Source organism: Corvus hawaiiensis, chromosome 3 (assembly GCF_020740725.1).
Source record: "Corvus hawaiiensis isolate bCorHaw1 chromosome 3, bCorHaw1.pri.cur, whole genome shotgun sequence".
Taxonomy (NCBI): domain Eukaryota; kingdom Metazoa; phylum Chordata; class Aves; order Passeriformes; family Corvidae; genus Corvus; species Corvus hawaiiensis.
Genome location: NC_063215.1, coordinates 120,417,988 through 120,437,327, shown reverse-complemented (window position 1 = coordinate 120,437,327; position 19,340 = coordinate 120,417,988). Strand labels below are relative to the sequence as shown.

Genomic DNA, 19,340 nt, shown 5'->3' with positions numbered 1-19,340 from the left:
AGACACCAGGTAGGGCTGCAGAGCTGGGCAGGGACAGCAACATTCCCTTCCTCTTGGAGTGGGAATTTGTCACATTCCTTAATTCCAGAATTAAATCATTCTGAGTAAAGTGCAGGGTCAGAGGTGAACTCCACTGAAGTCTTGTGCCTGTGACCAAAACCCAATTGAAATATGGACGTTGACGTCACCAGGAGCTTGGACCATTGGATTGCACAGAAATTAGGGGGTTGTGCTGCTGTCCTGCACAACGGGGCCGTCCTCTGGTTGCCCAGCATCCATGTCCAAGGAAGCCCTTCAGCACCTCCATCCTGAACCTGGCCACCCTTGAAGAAGGGGCAGTCAATAGCTAACTCATGTAAGCACAAGCTAACTATTGGGAGACAGCAAATGTTAGTTCAGACAGAAGATGGTAATTACAAAACCTAAGAAGCCAAATTCACTCTAATCTTGTCAAGATAGAGGTGACAAAGATCATCTCAGAGACCGCTGAATCATTCCTCAAAGGACTACGCATGCCCAGGGAGAAAGGTGAAAAGTGCACTGTGAGGAAGACTACTGGCCTTCATCAGAAAGACCCCCAAGGAAGAAGAGGAGCCTTCCTCAGTGCGACCACCAGGACACACAGCACATGCGTGGCCCACATGCTAATGATATTAATGACTTCGGAGAAATAATTTGTATAACCACACCTGTCCCAAGGAATGTGATGAATATTCATAATTTAGCCCATAATACTGTGTTGTAGAGAGCACCAGGTGTGTGTGTTTGGAGGAGCGATCCCCACACACCCGGCGCGCCGAATAAAGCAAACACCCACTTCTCTGACTCTGTCTCTGAAGTGTCTCCTGGCCCGGTTGTGGCATGATTCATCTGGCACCCCAGACGGGACCCTCTCTGCCCGGCTGCCGGATCCAGGGGTAAGCGGACCTCCCAGTCGCGACCCTGAATTTTCAGGGGGAGCTCAGCTGTCCTTTGGCTCACGGCGGGGGCAGACAAGGACCATCTGCACCAAATTAAGGGATTTGCTATTCCTTTGAAACACAGAAATACCTGCAGGTCCAGGGTTCGAGTCCCTGAGGGTGGGTTGAAAGTCCCGAGGAAGACTGGGTCCCCCAAAATTAGTCCTGGGCAAGAGGAAAAGTACTTTTAAAGGGGTTGGACCCCCCGGGGTTGGACCCCACTGTGAAAGGTACCTTTAAGGGGTTGGACCCCGCTGTTAGGCGCTATTGTACGGCTCTTTGTGTTTTGTCTGTTGCTATTCTGCTGCTGTGCGAGTGAGAGTGGATGAGACGTGCTGTCAAAGTGCGGAGCGAGTGAGGAGCTCTATCTGCGGTTCCGTACCCCGGCCACGGGCTCGGCCAGAGAAAAGCGAAGCGTTTGGCAAAGAGTGAATGAGGATAAATCATATAAACCATTGGTTTGGAATTCAGCCTTACTGTCCAAAGGGGGGCGGATTTTAGAGGAGAAAGATTTTAGTTACTGAATTGAGAACACCCAGGCCCCAACGCTTTTCTAATATAGCCCCAGCTAATTTCCCTTTTAAAATCCCATGCCTAGTGTGGAAACAGTTGTGAAGCTTGGGTTTGGTTTGGTTTTTTTGTACATGTATTAGAAAGTGGTATTGCCTATTAGAAAGAGTGAACAGTGTCCAAGCTGCCAGAGGAGAGAGCTTGGTATCAAATTAGAAAGAGCAGGAATAAAGAACTTGGCAGAAAATGAAGGTGCAGATAATGTTAGAGTAAGGGTAGAGTGGCAGAGAATAGTGAGAAATTTGAGAGGAACTGGTTAAAAAAGTACAGCAAGTGTATGTAAGAAGAGATGAGGAAAAGGCAAAAGCAATGGCAAAGGTGATGGCAGAGGTTGTAAGAATTGTGGACATTGTGATCAATAGGTTTGGGTGTTTAGTTCCCTTTTCTGCTTGGTGTTTTGTGCAGAGCTGTAAGGCTCCTGTTATGTGGTGCTTGTGCAGAGCTGAAAGGCTCCTGTTTGGAGGGGACCCGTGCCCCTGTGCCTTTTGTGTTTTGTTGTGAAAAACCAAAATTGGCAGGTTTCGGTTCTGAGGCGAATCCGGAGCTCCTATCTTGTGGGGAACCCTCCCCTGCCACCGGTCTGTGGTTCATTGTGGAGAACTAGAATTGGCAGATTCTAATCCTGCAGCCAATTCTGCAGGTGCTGCCTTGTGGGGATGGTGTTGTCCCTGTGCAGGCCCAGGTATTTGTCATGCAGCCTCATCTGCCGGGGCTGTAGAGAAACCTATGGGGAGAATGTTTTGCTGTCCTTCCTTGGTTAATTTGTTAGTCACCTCTCTACTCCCGGGGTGGACTTGGTAAAAAAAAAGAAAAAATTGAGATAAAGAACAATTGGTTACTAAAAGATGATTGATTACTAAAAATGTGATTGGTTATTAAAAAAAAAAAGAGAGAGAGAAGGGGGTTTTAGGCAGTAGCATTGCTTGCTGCCGAACTTGATCTTGTCCAAAAGGAAAATCACTAGAACAAAAGGAGCAAACTGATAAGGCAAACTGCTCCAGGGCGAAAAGCAGAAGCCTACTAAAACCCTGAAGAAAAAAGAGGCAATCCAAATGCCTGATTCACAGACTGCAACTCTTGCAAAACTTTTAAAAGCAGTCTCACTCCCTCCACTGAAGGATCAATTGGAAGAAACCCCACTGAAAACCTGCGGGAGACAACAAAAGTGGTGCAACAAGCACTTCATAGAATAAAAACTAAAACTCCACTTGAATAAGTTAATGCAATTAAACTCTTGTTTCATTCAGACATTTTTTTTTTTGGGAAGTTTGTTTCTTTTCTCTTTTCTAGGAATGTCAAATGTCCCGACATCAAAGGTAAAGAAAGCAGTTTGAGAGCAAGGAAACTGCAAGCAGCAAAATCACACCAAAATGTGATAACCATTGCTTCACTGTCACTTTGTGTTAGCCTCAAAAAGTTTTACTTCTTTTTTAGTAATCGGTCTAGTGGGCCAAATTTTTACTTTATAAGAACCTACCAACACATGAGATGGAGCTGTGTGAAAACCAATGAAATTTAAAGTGTCACCATAATTGCTCGCATTGTCAGTTGGTTAATGTTTGTAATTTGTTTGTGTTTTCATTGCAAGTGACTTGGTGAAAGATCAAATAGTAGTGAAAGCATTCTACATATTCTTGAGTTTCATTTTTGTCTAACTTGTTTTGTCTTTTTACTGAAAAATGGTGGGGTTAAGGTCTTATAGATGTATAATTTGTCTCAACCAATATTATCCTGAGAGTTGGCATAAGAATTTATACATATTTGAAATCCTCCAAATATGGACTAAGCTTCCCAGTTCTGCCTCAGAAGGCTTCAAAATTATTATAATCTGGCTAAATTTTTTGGATTTTCTAATTAGTAAATTAAAGAATCTTGAAAAAACAAGCAAATGCTACATGAGAAATGATTGAATCCCCCTTCCTAAACCAAGAGGGATACAGAAAAGCCTTCTACCAGCTCTCAAACTAAAGTGCTGTTCAATCTCATGCCATATGTCTTAAGAGGATGTTTTAATTTTCCTCACCCCTCCTATTTATAGCACATTCTGCAATCTCAGTTGTAGGTGCAGAATGGGATGAAGGCAATTTATTCACCAAAAAAAAAAAAAAAGCTACTTGAGGTAAAAAAAAAAAAGAAAACAACAAACTGAGTTTGAAAGAGAATTCATTTCATTTTTAATCCCACCAAAAATAAAGCCACAGTTTGTAGTTTGTGTCAAGATTAAATGACAAGAGTGCTATAATCTGTCTCCTGGAAAACAGAGCATAGCCCTGATGTAAAGATATGTTTGCATGAGAACATTTTGTATGAAAATGTTGTGTGTGTTTGCATCATAAAAACTAATCCTTCATAATGTATAGAATTATACAGCAGAGTAGGAATATTATTATAACAAAAACTGTATAAAGAAGCTACAGCCAAAGAAGCCTCCTGAAGATACCTGACTAAGACTTTAAAGTGTAAGTTAAACCACTAAGATTAGATAAAGGGAAGAGAAATACCCATAGATAGTAAAAGAACAAATCAAGTGATCCCATTAGTAGGAAATGTTGAAATTCCAAGGAGATCAAAACGGCCTCCCCCAGTGATTATTGAACTACTGGAAGGGGCACAACCAGTGTCAATTAAACAATATACACTAAGGCATGGAACGTGAGTAAGAATAGAACCAATAATTACTAAATTTATTAATCAGAGGTTGTTGAGGGAGTGTAGATCTTCCTGCAGTACCCCAATTCTACCAGTACGAAAGCCAAATGAAAGTGATTGATTAGTTCAGGACCTGAGGACACTTTACTCACAAAATTACAAGGTGACTGGGTGTGGTTTTCAGTTTTAGATTTAAAAGATGCTTTCTTTTGTCTGCCATTAGCTGAAAGCAGTCAGGAAATTTTTGCCTTTGAATGGGAAAACCCCAGAACAGGGAGAAAAAGCCACCTTACATAGACTGTATTGCCACAAGGATTCAAAATAGCCCCATGATATTTAGAGATCAATTAGCCAAGGAACTGGAAGCCTGGACACCGCCACTTGGAGAAGGTACACTCCTGCAGTACATTGATGACCTACTGATAGCAACAAGGACCCGTGAAGACTGCAAGAACTGGACTGTAAGTCTTCTAAATGTTCTGGGACTAAGTGGATATAGAGTCTCCCCTGAAAAGGCTCAGCTAGTCCTCCAGAAAGTTACATATCTGGGGTATGAACTGGCAGGAGGGGAGAGAGCCTTGGGAGACAACAGGAAGGAGGCAATTTGTCAAATACCCTGGCCAACTACAACCAAAGAACTGAGAACCTTTCTGGGAATGACAGGATGGTGTAGATTATGGATTTACAGCTATGGACTCATTGTGAAACCTTTATACCAACTCCTAAAAGAGACTGGGGGAACTCACCTATGCTGGACACCAGAGACTAATAATGCATTGATAACTCTGAAACGTGAGTTAATGCGAGCTCCAGCACTGGGCATACCAGATGTCACTCAACCTTTTCTGTTGTTCCCACATGAGAGACAAGGACTGGTGCTGGAACTTTTGGCACAGAAGCTGGGACCGTACAAAAGGCCAGGGGCTTATTTCTCCAAGCAGCTGGACGTGGTCAGCCGAGGATGGCCCGCCTGCCTGCGTGCAGTGGCAGCTGGGACCCTGAACATAGGGGAAGCTCACAAGTTCACACTGGGCCAGCAGAGAACTGTTCTTGTCTCTCACACAGTGTCAGCAGTGCTCACACAGAAAGGAAATCACTGGTTAACCCCATCTCACTTTGTCAAGTACCAGGCTGTCCTAGCAGAATTGGAGGATGTGAGTATCCAAGTAACCAACGTTTTAAACCCAGCAGCTTACCTCCAGGGCAAGGCTGCTGAGGAGCCTGTACAGCAGGACTGCATTGAAACCATGGAGGCAGTTTACTCCAGCCACCCAGACCTAAAGGACTCTCCTCTAGAAAATGCAGGAAACTGGTTCACCGATGGGAGCAGTTATGTCAAGGATGGTGAGCGGCTCGCTGGGTGTGCAGTTACAACCACAGACGCTGTCATTGAGGCAAAACTGTTACCTGTGGGGACATCAGCTCAAAAGGCTGAAATAACAGCCCTAACTGGAGGCTTGGCGTTGGCCGAAGGAAAACCTATCAACATTTGGACTGATTCAAGGTATGCTTTTGGGGTGGTACACGCTCACGGGGCTATCTGGAAAGAAAGGGGTTTATTAACCTCACAGAAGAAAGAAATGAAGCATGCTACTGAAATCATGCAGTTACTGGAAGCAGTGGTAAAACCTTCCAAAGTGGCTATAATGCATTGTAAGAGACACTCCCAGGGTAACACCATCCCTGAACTGGGAAATGCTGTGGCAGACAAAACAGCAAAGGCAGTGGCCAGTGGGGTTCAGATCCAAGCCCTTGCTCTAATTCCTTCTAGCATCCTTATAAGTAAAAAACCCCCACCATACAACACTGGTGATTTAAATTAGACACAAGAAGACAGGAGACATATGAGCACAGATGGGTGAGCTAGGATAAAGGGTCTCATAACCATACCCAGAAAACTATTAAAATTATTTATCCAAAGTGAACATTGCATCAGATCACCTTAGATGACACTTCTTGAAAGTTTAAAGAGGTATGTGACAAACTTACAGCCCCCTTTTCGGGCTTTGTTCCACAGCTTTTGTTTCCACCTCTTGCATCCTTTCCCTCACTCCAGGAGCTCCCAGCAGTTCCACACCCTCTTTTCTCCCATCCTGATCCTTTCTCCAAGAACAGAGCTGTGCATTTCAATTCCCTTCTCTTTTCTCTGACAATTCCCACCAATCCAGACCTAAAGCTGACACAAGGAACACTCAGTGCCCACAAATGCAAATCCAGACCTGGCCATGCCTAAACCACTAACGCTGAACACACAATCCTGGACCATCTGCATTAATTCAAAGCTAACCTTTAGGACACGGTTCAGGCTGCAGCACAAAGTCAGTGCAGACAAACACTCCACAGGAAACGTGAGGTTTCCTGTTCTTCCTGCAGTGGCATTTATGGCTGAGCAGTTCATAACAAGGCCTGAGCACACAGGACTGGAGAATAAACACCCAGCAACAACCCCTGTGCTCAGCAGGGGCCTGGGGCATCCCAGTCCAGGCTATTGGCTTCTTTTCCTTTTCTTTACTGCAATTAACCTGTGACAGGAACTTGTGAATCCATCCAGATAAGGAGACATTTCCTGAAACAGATCCTCCATATAAACAGGAACAGAGAAGCTCACTGCCACATTCAGAAACCCTTCAGCAAAGCACTTGCAAAAGCAAAGGTGCTGAGGGATTACCAGGAGCAGCAGGGAACCCAAGTGAAGGGGGGAAACCAGCCCACGGCAAACAGCTGCCACTGCTTCGCACTCCAGTCGCTCTGCAAGCGCAGCTTCCCTGGAATTTCATCCTCAGCATCTCTTCCAAGCTCCACAGGGGAACAAACAGGTACTCCAACATCTCCTTCCTTTGTACTTTGAGCAGCACAGGCCCCCCGGGAGGAACTGGAATCCAAAGGCAGATCTAAACATGAGACTCCCACTTGCCACTCTCTCTACCTTTTCTCCAGCTTGGCCCTGGGCTGGGAAACAGAAGACAACAAACGTTTAAAAAACATCCTTGAGGTGTCTTGAGGATGCCCAGGCCTGGGAGAAAGCCCTTCCCACCAGCCTGCCCAACATAATCAGGTGCAGCTGCATATCCCAAACTGCTCCTGAAATTTGTGCCACACTGATTCAATTACTTGGTTTACTTCTATGAAGTCATTAACTCTAGAAAAAAGGTTCATCGAAATCTGAGGGCTCCAACTAATTCAGTGGACATTTTCCTCAGACAAACAACTAACCCAATGAACTCCTGTGCTGAGAGTTCACCCCCATCTCACGGGCACCGGCCATGTCACAGCCAAAACCTTGCCCGGACCCAGCACAGCGCCCTGGCCCTCCACACACGGGCACCTCTGGGAGCCATGGGCCAGCAATAGCCCAGCGCCTCTCAGGGGCCTGGGCCAAAGAGCTGCAGCAGCCGGAGCGCCCCGGGGAGAGAGAGGAACCCGCGAGTTCTGCACCCACGCAGCGGAGGAGCTGCCCTGGCCCAGCTCTGCCTCCTCTGCCAGCAGCAGGGTAGGTGCAGCTCTCACCCACCAGGGCTGGCAAGGGGCAAGCGCCTGCGCCCAGCTGGGCACCGATGTGGCGCGGCCCCAGCGCGCTCCGCCAGTGCCCCCCAGGAACAAAGGGACAGCACCAAACAAGACTCACCGACAGCACTCCCAAAAACTCTCCAACACCATTTACTGCTTCTCTCTCTGCAAGGGCCCAACAAGTTCTGGCTCAGGTCTTGTCCCGGGCTCGCCGGTGACCTTGAGAGGAAAAAGTTATGTTCAAATTCAAGCAGGAGTTAAAAACAACAGAGAAGCACAAAACAAGACAAATGATCTTCCACCGCCCTCAGCAGCCTCAATTCAGGAAAGTCAACAGAAACTCAAGAGCGCCACAGGGCAAAGGTCCAGGTGTACCTTTAGATACATTCAAACATCCTGGAGTCTTGGATTTTCCTAGTGCCTCGGTACCCAACGTCAGGGGGGAAAATATCCCAGTTCAGGCTTCCCCAGCCCCTCTCCAGGTGTCACCCCCAGCCCTCCCAGTGGCTCCCAGCTCCCAGGCACCCAGCCAGCAGCTCCTCGGTCCTGGGAGGCGTGTGGCACTTCCAGAAGTACACCATGCCTTGGAGCAAGCTGAGCAAACAATTCCAGACCTAAAACCTTCAATCCCTGCAAGTCAAGGCAGACTCACAAATGCCCCAGAATTCGCACCTGCCATGGAAAAGTTAAAAGATCAACGTCTGCCTGAACTGCATTTGCAGGGTCCAATTGCACCCATTTTGCTCTGCCTCACGCTCGCAAATTGCCCGGAACGTGCTGTGTACAACAGCCTGGAAACCATGGAAAACTCCTGACACTGGTATCCCGATGCCTCTTGCAGACACCCAGCTCAGGGAAACCTTTGCAGCAAAGCACATCCTAAAGGAGCTGTTTTCCCCGAGGAAGCCCTGCAGCGGCAGCGCTGCCCCAGAGCACAAAGCAGCAGCTCTGCTGGGGAAGAGCACCCTTCAGTTCCTCTGCTGCTCCCTTGACCACAGAGCTGTTCCTAGGCCACATTCACCTGCCTGGAGCACCCGTGGTCCCGAGTGCCCGGAGCTGGGCTGGCACCGGCACAGGCGGCACGGGCAGGATGGCCCAGGGGCTCAGCACGGCCCCGGCTGCTCCGGGAGTGCCACGGCAAAGATGTGCCTGGTCCCGGCTGGAGCGGGGCAGGAGCGGGGCTGTCGGGGGGAAGGCGGCCCCGGGGGGGTCTGGGCGTGTGCGAGGGGTCAGGAGGGGTCAGGAAGGCTCTGGATGCTGCCGATCCCAAATGTCCGCGCTGGAGAGCAGCAGAGCCCGACGGGCAGCGCTTCAAGGTGGGGAGAGGCTGCCGGGCGGGAAACCTGCGGGATGGGATGGGATGGGATGGGATGGGATGGGATGGGATGGGATGGGACGGGACGGGACGGGGATGGAATGGGGATGGAGGGCGGGGTGGGGTTGAGGGTGGAGAGCATGGATGAGGATGGGATGGGGATAGGATGGGGAGCAGCTCAGCTGTGCTTCCTTGGGCCCGGGGAAGGTTTTGGCAATGATCCCGGAGCTCTTCCCAGAATGGGAGTTGCTTCTGAGAAGCAGCCAGCTGCCTCACCAGCACTGCCGGCACTGCCAGCATTCCAGTGCCACCAGCACCACCAGCATCCCTCTGCTGCTGGAGGGACAAGGACCCCTCAGGAAAGAGAAACGAGGAATGGTAGGAGCCTGTCGGGAGAGGGAAGGCAGTTAGAGAATGGGACATTCCGCAGGGAAGGAGTGTTTTGAATTGGGAGGAAAGGAGGAGCTGTTTGCAAAATTGTTCATGTGAGGCTTCTGACAAAAGCCACTTCCTCTGTAGCTAAAAACTCCAAGGTAAATGACTCCGGGCATGTGGAGCTCTGACGTAGCCAAAGTCACAATTTCCGATTCTCCTGTGACCCCACCCACCCTGGGAGAGCAACACGGGGACAGGGCACGGAGAGGAGCTGGTGGGACAGCAGTGGGCACCTCCTGGTGATCTGGGCACTTTCTCCTTCGTGTTCCTGACCTGGGAGGAGCCGCTTTAGGATGTGGATCCCAAAGGAGCAAGGGGTGCCAGGAAGCGCCGCTGATGGGGACAGAGCCCCTGTGCCTGCTGCTGCCCCACACTGAACAGGTCAGTGGAATGTTCTCCTTCCTCTCTGCCCCACCTTCCTCTCCTCCTGCAGCTGCTCTGCTCCTGCCACCCTCTCCCGGTGACCGCAGTGCCCTCCCCAGCTCCTCCCTGCTCTGCCCTGCTCTTCCATTCTGCATCTTGACACCAAAATGGGCCGGAATAAACTTTCTAACACAATGGGAAACAGGAGGAAGCAGGAATTCTTTACCTGTGGAGGACACACAGGAAGATCTCTCCTTGTTCTGTGTGTGGGGAGACTTTACAGCAGGGTTTTATCCATTACAAACACACAGAGGCATTCAAACCTGTTTCCTATCTAATACACAAAAATCACTTTCCTAGAAGAAATTTCCATGCATTCACCTCCTCCTGGAAGTCTTTTGATGGTCCTGCAGATTCATTAAGAGGGGTCTCTGCTGGTCATATTCACTGAATGCTTCAGTATTAAAGGTGACCTTGCCTTGAGCTATTTTTCTGGGTGTGCACTGTTGCTTCTTGTGACAGAACTGCCCCAGAACCACTGCAGGCCTCCTGATCTATTCCAGCACCGGCTCCAGCCTCATTTCTTGCCCTGCGTGCACACATTTAAATCCTTTTATCTTTTTGACTAGTTGGACTTTTCAGCAACATCAGGGAACTGAAAATGTTTACTCTCTGTGTTATTTATCAACCTCCTGCCAAACAGCCCAACCCTCCCTCCTCCCTCTCCCACCCCACCATTCCCACCACCCTGCACATCTCACTTCTCTCCACCAAACCCTTCTCGCTGCAGGGAGCTGCTGAGGAGCCGCTTGGTCCATCCCTGGATTCTCCAAGCACTGACTGCCCATCCACTCTGACCACAGCCAAGGCCACATCCCAGCACCTGCCCAGCGTCCATCCATGGCAGTGAGCTCCGTGTCCCCACCTTCTGCCTCACCCACCGAAGGAGATGATCCATGTGAGACAGATGTCACCAGCGTGGCCATACACAGTGTGACACTGCCCATCTGCCTCTGTGGGCTGGCCAGGAACGGGGCTCTTCTGCCTCCTCAGATGGAAAGGGCATACTGCCAGCATCTTTAGCCTGGCTGTCACCGACTTCATCTTCCTCCTCTTTGCGGTCCCCTCTGCCCTGCTCTTCCTGCTGGAGGACGTGTCCTGCTCTCCTGTCATGCCCCTGATGTACGTGAGATTCCTTTACCTGGTGTCAGCGTTCTCCTGCTACTGGGCGCTCTCCTGGATGACAGCCATCGGCGCCAAAAAGGACATGGAAAAGCTCTGCAAGCTCTGCTGCCACTGTGACCTTCCCGATCCCATGATGTGGGTGTTGTGGGGTGCTCAATGCTTGACATTCTTCGCTCTCTTCACTGCCATTCCCACAGAGGCTTCCCTGTACCCGTCACACAAGCAGGAGCACTGCTGGGTGGCTCTCATCTCCATTTTCACCGTCATCCTGCTCCTGTTTGCTGCACCCGTGCTCATCACCCGCACAATCGACATCGTTAAAGCCAAGTGTGGCTCCCAGCAGCAGCAACCCGAGAGGTTTGACATCGTTATCTTCCTCCTTGTGCTCTTGGCTCTCCTCCTCAGCCTCTTGAGTTTCCTGCAGCAGCTCGGTTACGTGTCCTCGCAGGCTTTTTTCCTGCTCGCCTGCATCCACAGCACCATCAAACCCTTCATCTACTTCTTGGCAGGGAGGTGCTGGAGCCCCTGCTCCGTGGGGTCCCTCCAGCTCTCGCTCCAGAGGGTCTTTGAGGAATGGAAAGACAAAACTGCCCGCAGCAAGGATACCAACAGGGACACGGGGGTCTGAGCCTGTTGATCCCTTCCCCTGCGCTGCTGAAGGACCCCGGGACAGTGACTGAGGGACTCCTTGAGCCATCGGATTTATAAATATCCAGAGTATCAACCCCCCCTGGCCTGTATTCCTGCAGGAGAAGGGAGCAGGGGCAGTGCCATGGGCAATGTGGGAGGGATGCTCTGCAGGGAGCATGGATTTCCTCTTCCCTCCCTCCCGGCTCCACGTGGCTCCAAGCAGTGCAGCCGGGCTCAGTCCTGCTCCCTGGCTCTATTCCCCATGGAATGACCCTCACTGCCTCTGGGCCCCAGGGAATAAACTCCGTTTCCTTTGGCTCAGCAGATGAGTTTCATGGCGTTTTGAGGGATCTCTTTCCCGGACAGGGTGGGACAGGTTAAGCCCTGGGGACACAGCCAGCACGGGGCAGCGGTGATTCCCCAAATCTCTGCGGGGCTGGTGCCTCTGGATGGCAGGAGAGGGCTCGGGATGGCACGGAGCATCCTTCCCCTTCTGGCGGCCAGAGCCGGCCCTGCATTCCCGGTGATGGGAAGAGACACCAGGTAGGGCTGCAGAGCTGGGCAGGGACAGCAACATTCCCTTCCTCTTGGAGTGGGAATTTGTCACATTCCTTAATTCCAGAATTAAATCATTCTGAGTAAAGTGCAGGGTCAGAGGTGAACTCCACTGAAGTCTTGTGCCTGTGACCAAAACCCAATTGAAATATGGACGTTGACGTCACCAGGAGCTTGGACCATTGGATTGCACAGAAATTAGGGGGTTGTGCTGCTGTCCTGCACAACGGGGCCATCCTCTGGTTGCCCAGCATCCATGTCCAAGGAAGCCCTTCAGCACCTCCATCCTGAACCTGGCCACCCTTGAAGAAGGGGCAGTCAATAGCTAACTCATGTAAGCACAAGCTAACTATTGGGAGACAGCAAATGTTAGTTCAGACAGAAGATGGTAATTACAAAACCTAAGAAGCCAAATTCACTCTAATCTTGTCAAGATAGAGGTGACAAAGATCATCTCAGAGACCGCTGAATCATTCCTCAAAGGACTACGCATGCCCAGGGAGAAAGGTGAAAAGTGCACTGTGAGGAAGACTACTGGCCTTCATCAGAAAGACCCCCAAGGAAGAAGAGGAGCCTTCCTCAGTGCGACCACCAGGACACACAGCACATGCGTGGCCCACATGCTAATGATATTAATGACTTCGGAGAAATAATTTGTATAACCACACCTGTCCCAAGGAATGTGATGAATATTCATAATTTAGCCCATAATACTGTGTTGTAGAGAGCACCAGGTGTGTGTGTTTGGAGGAGCGATCCCCACACACCCGGCGCGCCGAATAAAGCAAACACCCACTTCTCTGACTCTGTCTCTGAAGTGTCTCCTGGCCCGGTTGTGGCATGATTCATCTGGCACCCCAGACGGGACCCTCTCTGCCCGGCTGCCGGATCCAGGGGTAAGCGGACCTCCCAGTCGCGACCCTGAATTTTCAGGGGGAGCTCAGCTGTCCTTTGGCTCACGGCGGGGGCAGACAAGGACCATCTGCACCAAATTAAGGGATTTGCTATTCCTTTGAAACACAGAAATACCTGCAGGTCCAGGGTTCGAGTCCCTGAGGGTGGGTTGAAAGTCCCGAGGAAGACTGGGTCCCCCAAAATTAGTCCTGGGCAAGAGGAAAAGTACTTTTAAAGGGGTTGGACCCCCCGGGGTTGGACCCCACTGTGAAAGGTACCTTTAAGGGGTTGGACCCCGCTGTTAGGCGCTATTGTACGGCTCTTTGTGTTTTGTCTGTTGCTATTCTGCTGCTGTGCGAGTGAGAGTGGATGAGACGTGCTGTCAAAGTGCGGAGCGAGTGAGGAGCTCTATCTGCGGTTCCGTACCCCGGCCACGGGCTCGGCCAGAGAAAAGCGAAGCGTTTGGCAAAGAGTGAATGAGGATAAATCATATAAACCATTGGTTTGGAATTCAGCCTTACTGTCCAAAGGGGGGCGGATTTTAGAGGAGAAAGATTTTAGTTACTGAATTGAGAACACCCAGGCCCCAACGCTTTTCTAATATAGCCCCAGCTAATTTCCCTTTTAAAATCCCATGCCTAGTGTGGAAACAGTTGTGAAGCTTGGGTTTGGTTTGGTTTTTTTGTACATGTATTAGAAAGTGGTATTGCCTATTAGAAAGAGTGAACAGTGTCCAAGCTGCCAGAGGAGAGAGCTTGGTATCAAATTAGAAAGAGCAGGAATAAAGAACTTGGCAGAAAATGAAGGTGCAGATAATGTTAGAGTAAGGGTAGAGTGGCAGAGAATAGTGAGAAATTTGAGAGGAACTGGTTAAAAAAGTACAGCAAGTGTATGTAAGAAGAGATGAGGAAAAGGCAAAAGCAATGGCAAAGGTGATGGCAGAGGTTGTAAGAATTGTGGACATTGTGATCAATAGGTTTGGGTGTTTAGTTCCCTTTTCTGCTTGGTGTTTTGTGCAGAGCTGTAAGGCTCCTGTTATGTGGTGCTTGTGCAGAGCTGAAAGGCTCCTGTTTGGAGGGGACCCGTGCCCCTGTGCCTTTTGTGTTTTGTTGTGAAAAACCAAAATTGGCAGGTTTCGGTTCTGAGGCGAATCCGGAGCTCCTATCTTGTGGGGAACCCTCCCCTGCCACCGGTCTGTGGTTCATTGTGGAGAACTAGAATTGGCAGATTCTAATCCTGCAGCCAATTCTGCAGGTGCTGCCTTGTGGGGATGGTGTTGTCCCTGTGCAGGCCCAGGTATTTGTCATGCAGCCTCATCTGCGGGGGCTGTAGAGAAACCTATGGGGAGAATGTTTTGCTGTCCTTCCTTGGTTAATTTGTTAGTCACCTCTCTACTCCTGGGGTGGACTTGGTAAAAAAAAAGAAAAAATTGAGATAAAGAACAATTGGTTACTAAAAGATGATTGATTACTAAAAATGTGATTGGTTATTAAAAAAAAAAAGAGAGAGAGAAGGGGGTTTTAGGCAGTAGCATTGCTTGCTGCCGAACTTGATCTTGTCCAAAAGGAAAATCACTAGAACAAAAGGAGCAAACTGATAAGGCAAACTGCTCCAGGGCGAAAAGCAGAAGCCTACTAAAACCCTGAAGAAAAAAGAGGCAATCCAAATGCCTGATTCACAGACTGCAACTCTTGCAAAACTTTTAAAAGCAGTCTCACTCCCTCCACTGAAGGATCAATTGGAAGAAACCCCACTGAAAACCTGCGGGAGACAACAAAAGTGGTGCAACAAGCACTTCATAGAATAAAAACTAAAACTCCACTTGAATAAGTTAATGCAATTAAACTCTTGTTTCATTCAGACATTTTTTTTTTTGGGAAGTTTGTTTCTTTTCTCTTTTCTAGGAATGTCAAATGTCCCGACATCAAAGGTAAAGAAAGCAGTTTGAGAGCAAGGAAACTGCAAGCAGCAAAATCACACCAAAATGTGATAACCATTGCTTCACTGTCACTTTGTGTTAGCCCCAAAAAGTTTTACTTCTTTTTTAGTAATCGGTCTAGTGGGCCAAATTTTTACTTTATAAGAACCTACCAACACATGAGATGGAGCTGTGTGAAAACCAATGAAATTTAAAGTGTCACCATAATTGCTCGCATTGTCAGTTGGTTAATGTTTGTAATTTGTTTGTGTTTTCATTGCAAGTGACTTGGTGAAAGATCAAATAGTAGTGAAAGCATTCTACATATTCTTGAGTTTCATTTTTGTCTAACTTGTTTTGTCTTTTTACTGAAAAATGGTGGGGTTAAGGTCTTATAGATGTATAATTTGTCTCAACCAATATTATCCTGAGAGTTGGCATAAGAATTTATACATATTTGAAATCCTCCAAATATGGACTAAGCTTCCCAGTTCTGCCTCAGAAGGCTTCAAAATTATTATAATCTGGCTAAATTTTTTGGATTTTCTAATTAGTAAATTAAAGAATCTTGAAAAAACAAGCAAATGCTACATGAGAAATGATTGAATCCCCCTTCCTAAACCAAGAGGGATACAGAAAAGCCTTCTACCAGCTCTCAAACTAAAGTGCTGTTCAATCTCATGCCATATGTCTTAAGAGGATGTTTTAATTTTCCTCACCCCTCCTATTTATAGCACATTCTGCAATCTCAGTTGTAGGTGCAGAATGGGATGAAGGCAATTTATTCACCAAAAAAAAAAAAAAAGCTACTTGAGGTAAAAAAAAAAAGAAAACAACAAACTGAGTTTGAAAGAGAATTCATTTCATTTTTAATCCCACCAAAAATAAAGCCACAGTTTGTAGTTTGTGTCAAGATTAAATGACAAGAGTGCTATAATCTGTCTCCTGGAAAACAGAGCATAGCCCTGATGTAAAGATATGTTTGCATGAGAACATTTTGTATGAAAATGTTGTGTGTGTTTGCATCATAAAAACTAATCCTTCATAATGTATAGAATTATACAGCAGAGTAGGAATATTATTATAACAAAAACTGTATAAAGAAGCTACAGCCAAAGAAGCCTCCTGAAGATACCTGACTAAGACTTTAAAGTGTAAGTTAAACCACTAAGATTAGATAAAGGGAAGAGAAATACCCATAGATAGTAAAAGAACAAATCAAGTGATCCCATTAGTAGGAAATGTTGAAATTCCAAGGAGATCAAAACGGCCTCCCCCAGTGATTATTGAACTACTGGAAGGGGCACAACCAGTGTCAATTAAACAATATACACTAAGGCATGGAACGTGAGTAAGAATAGAACCAATAATTACTAAATTTATTAATCAGAGGTTGTTGAGGGAGTGTAGATCTTCCTGCAGTACCCCAATTCTACCAGTACGAAAGCCAAATGAAAGTGATTGATTAGTTCAGGACCTGAGGACACTTTACTCACAAAATTACAAGGTGACTGGGTGTGGTTTTCAGTTTTAGATTTAAAAGATGCTTTCTTTTGTCTGCCATTAGCTGAAAGCAGTCAGGAAATTTTTGCCTTTGAATGGGAAAACCCCAGAACAGGGAGAAAAAGCCACCTTACATAGACTGTATTGCCACAAGGATTCAAAATAGCCCCATGATATTTAGAGATCAATTAGCCAAGGAACTGGAAGCCTGGACACCGCCACTTGGAGAAGGTACACTCCTGCAGTACATTGATGACCTACTGATAGCAACAAGGACCCGTGAAGACTGCAAGAACTGGACTGTAAGTCTTCTAAATGTTCTGGGACTAAGTGGATATAGAGTCTCCCCTGAAAAGGCTCAGCTAGTCCTCCAGAAAGTTACATATCTGGGGTATGAACTGGCAGGAGGGGAGAGAGCCTTGGGAGACAACAGGAAAGAGGCAATTTGTCAAATGCCCAGGCCAACCACAACCAAAGAACTGAGAACCTTTCTGGGAATGACAGGATGGTGTAGATTATGGATTTACAGCTATGGACTCATTGTGAAACCTTGATACCAACTCCTAAAAGAGACTGGGGGAACTCACCTATGCTGGACACCAGAGACTAATAATGCATTGATAACTCTGAAACGTGAGTTAATGCGAGCTCCAGCACTGGGCATACCAGATGTCACTAAACCTTTTCTGTTGTTCCCACATGAGAGACAAGGACTGGTGCTGGAACTTTTGGCACAGAAGCTGGGACCGTACAAAAGGCCAGGGGCTTATTTCTCCAAGCAGCTGGACGTGGTCAGCCGAGGATGGCCCGCCTGCCTGCGTGCAGTGGCAGCTGGGACCCTGAACATAGGGGAAGCCCTCAAGTTCACGCTGGGCCAGCAGAGAACTGTTCTTGTCTCTCACACAGTGTCAGCAGTGCTCACACAGAAAGGAAATCACTGGTTAACCCCATCTCACTTTGTCAAGTACCAGGCTGTCCTAGCAGAATTGGAGGATGTGAGTATCCAAGTAACCAACGTTTTAAACCCAGCAGCTTACCTCCAGGGCAAGGCTGCTGAGGAGCCTGTACAGCAGGACTGCATTGAAACCATGGAGGCAGTTTACTCCAGCCACCCAGACCTAAAGGACTCTCCTCTAGAAAATGCAGGAAACTGGTTCACCGATGGGAGCAGTTATGTCAAGGATGGTGAGCGGCTCGCTGGGTGTGCAGTTACAACCACAGACGCTGTCATTGAGGCAAAACTGTTACCTGTGGGGACATCAGCTCAAAAGGCTGAAATAACAGCCCTAACTGGAGGCTTGGCGTTGGCCGAAGGAAAACCTATCAACATTTGGACTGATTCAAGGTATGCTTTTGGGGTGGTACACGCTCACGGGGCTATCTGGAAAGAAAGGGGTTTATTAACCTCACAGAAGAAAGAAATGAAGCATGCTACTGCAATCATGCAGTTACTGGAAGCAGTGGTAAAACCTTCCAAAGTGGCTATAATGCATTGTAAGAGACACTCCCAGGGTAACACCATCCCTGAACTGGGAAATGCTGTGGCAGACAAAACAGCAAAGGCAGTGGCCAGTGGGGTTCAGATCCAAGCCCTTGCTCTAATTCCTTCTAGCATCCTTATAAGTAAAAAACCCCCACCATACAACACTGATGATTTAAATTAGACACAAGAAGACAGGAGACATATGAGCACAGATGGGTGAGCTAGGATAAAGGGTCTCATAACCATACCCAGAAAACTATTAAAATTATTTATCCAAAGTGAACATTGCATCAGATCACCTTAGATGACACTTCTTGAAAGTTTAAAGAGTTATGAGACAAACTTACAGCCCCCTTTTCGGGCTTTGTTCCACAGCTTTTGTTTCCACCTCTTGCATCCTTTCCCTCACTCCAGGAGCTCCCAGCAGTTCCACACCCTCTTTTCTCCCATCCTGATCATTTCTCCAAGAACAGAGCTGTGCATTTCAATTCCCTTCTCTTTTCTCCGACAATTCCCACCAATCCAGACCTAAAGCTGACACAAGGAACACTCAGTGCCCACAAATGCAAATCCAGACCTGGCCATGCCTAAACCAGCAACTCTGAACACAAAATCCTGGACCATCTGCATTAATTCAAACCTAACATTTAGGACACACTGAACACTTCAACATTCCCAAGAAACATCCTGTTGCCTTCAGCTCCCAGGGGTTTTTGCTTTGAAGTCATACGGATTTGGGGATCAAGGGATTCCCCTGAAAAAACCTGTGTGGTGCACGCTGGAATCCCCGATCCCGGGAATCCAGGGAGTGTGAAAAGCTTAGTCCAATCTGGCCCACCGTCAATTTTTGCCAAATATCCCCCAAATCATCAGGTTAACAGAACCCTGTTCTGATGCTGCATTTTTAGTATTGGAAAGCCAGGAATTACTTTATTCCCAGCACGGGGCTCTGGATATGGGCTTGGGGAGAACAAGACCTTACCAACTTACAGAGCCAGGGGATGACGTTTGGGAACAATCCTGGGCTGCCTGGCGGCCATTCATTGTCCCTCTTGTCGCCCACCTCTTCAGCAGCTCCTCCAGGAGCCCGGGCCAGCGGCTCTGCTTCTCTTGGAGCGGGAGACATTCCTCTGCCCACTGCAGGTACCTGCAAACCATTCCAGAGTCAGCTCCGAGCCAGGGACGGGGCAACACCGGGGCAGGGATGGGGCAGGGATGGGGCAACACCGGGGCAGGGATGGGGCACCCCGAGCCAGGGCCGAGCTCACCTGTCCCACGGCTCCAGAGGGTCGGGCCCTCGGTAATTTCGGATCTGAGCCTCGAAATTCCTGCAGGGAAGAGGCCGGCTCAGGCCGGGATCAGCGAGGGTGGGAA

The 19,340-nt window shown here is 48.1% G+C and overlaps 2 protein-coding genes and 1 long non-coding RNA gene across 6 annotated transcripts in view; 1 reads left to right on the top strand and 2 right to left on the bottom strand.

The window, feature by feature from the left end:
• The window catches only part of BUB1 (BUB1 mitotic checkpoint serine/threonine kinase), a 118,762-nt gene that overhangs the window by 51,476 nt on the left and 47,946 nt on the right, over positions 1 to 19,340 (bottom strand). For 3 of the 4 annotated variants that reach the window (XM_048298001.1, XM_048298002.1, XM_048298004.1), the window contains one exon: positions 18,949 to 19,113. In XM_048298001.1, the coding sequence (XP_048153958.1) occupies positions 18,949 to 19,113 (165 nt within the window). Of the gene's footprint in view, positions 1 to 18,948; positions 19,114 to 19,234; positions 19,295 to 19,340 lie in introns of all 4 variants that reach the window. The other variant, XM_048298003.1, reaches the window with a different exon arrangement.
• LOC125323258 lies at positions 7,177 to 11,087 on the bottom strand. Its single transcript, XR_007202444.1, has 3 exons — positions 11,000 to 11,087; positions 10,180 to 10,387; positions 7,177 to 7,904 (listed from the first exon to the last, which is right to left on the bottom strand). It is a non-coding gene; the product is annotated as an uncharacterized LOC125323258 (long non-coding RNA).
• Positions 9,143 to 11,937, top strand: LOC125323241 (mas-related G-protein coupled receptor member H-like). The gene is given in 3 exon segments (XM_048298065.1): positions 9,143 to 9,816; positions 10,589 to 10,841; positions 10,843 to 11,937. Coding segments are annotated over 2 exon segments (912 nt in total). The 5' UTR covers positions 9,143 to 9,816; positions 10,589 to 10,698; the 3' UTR covers positions 11,612 to 11,937.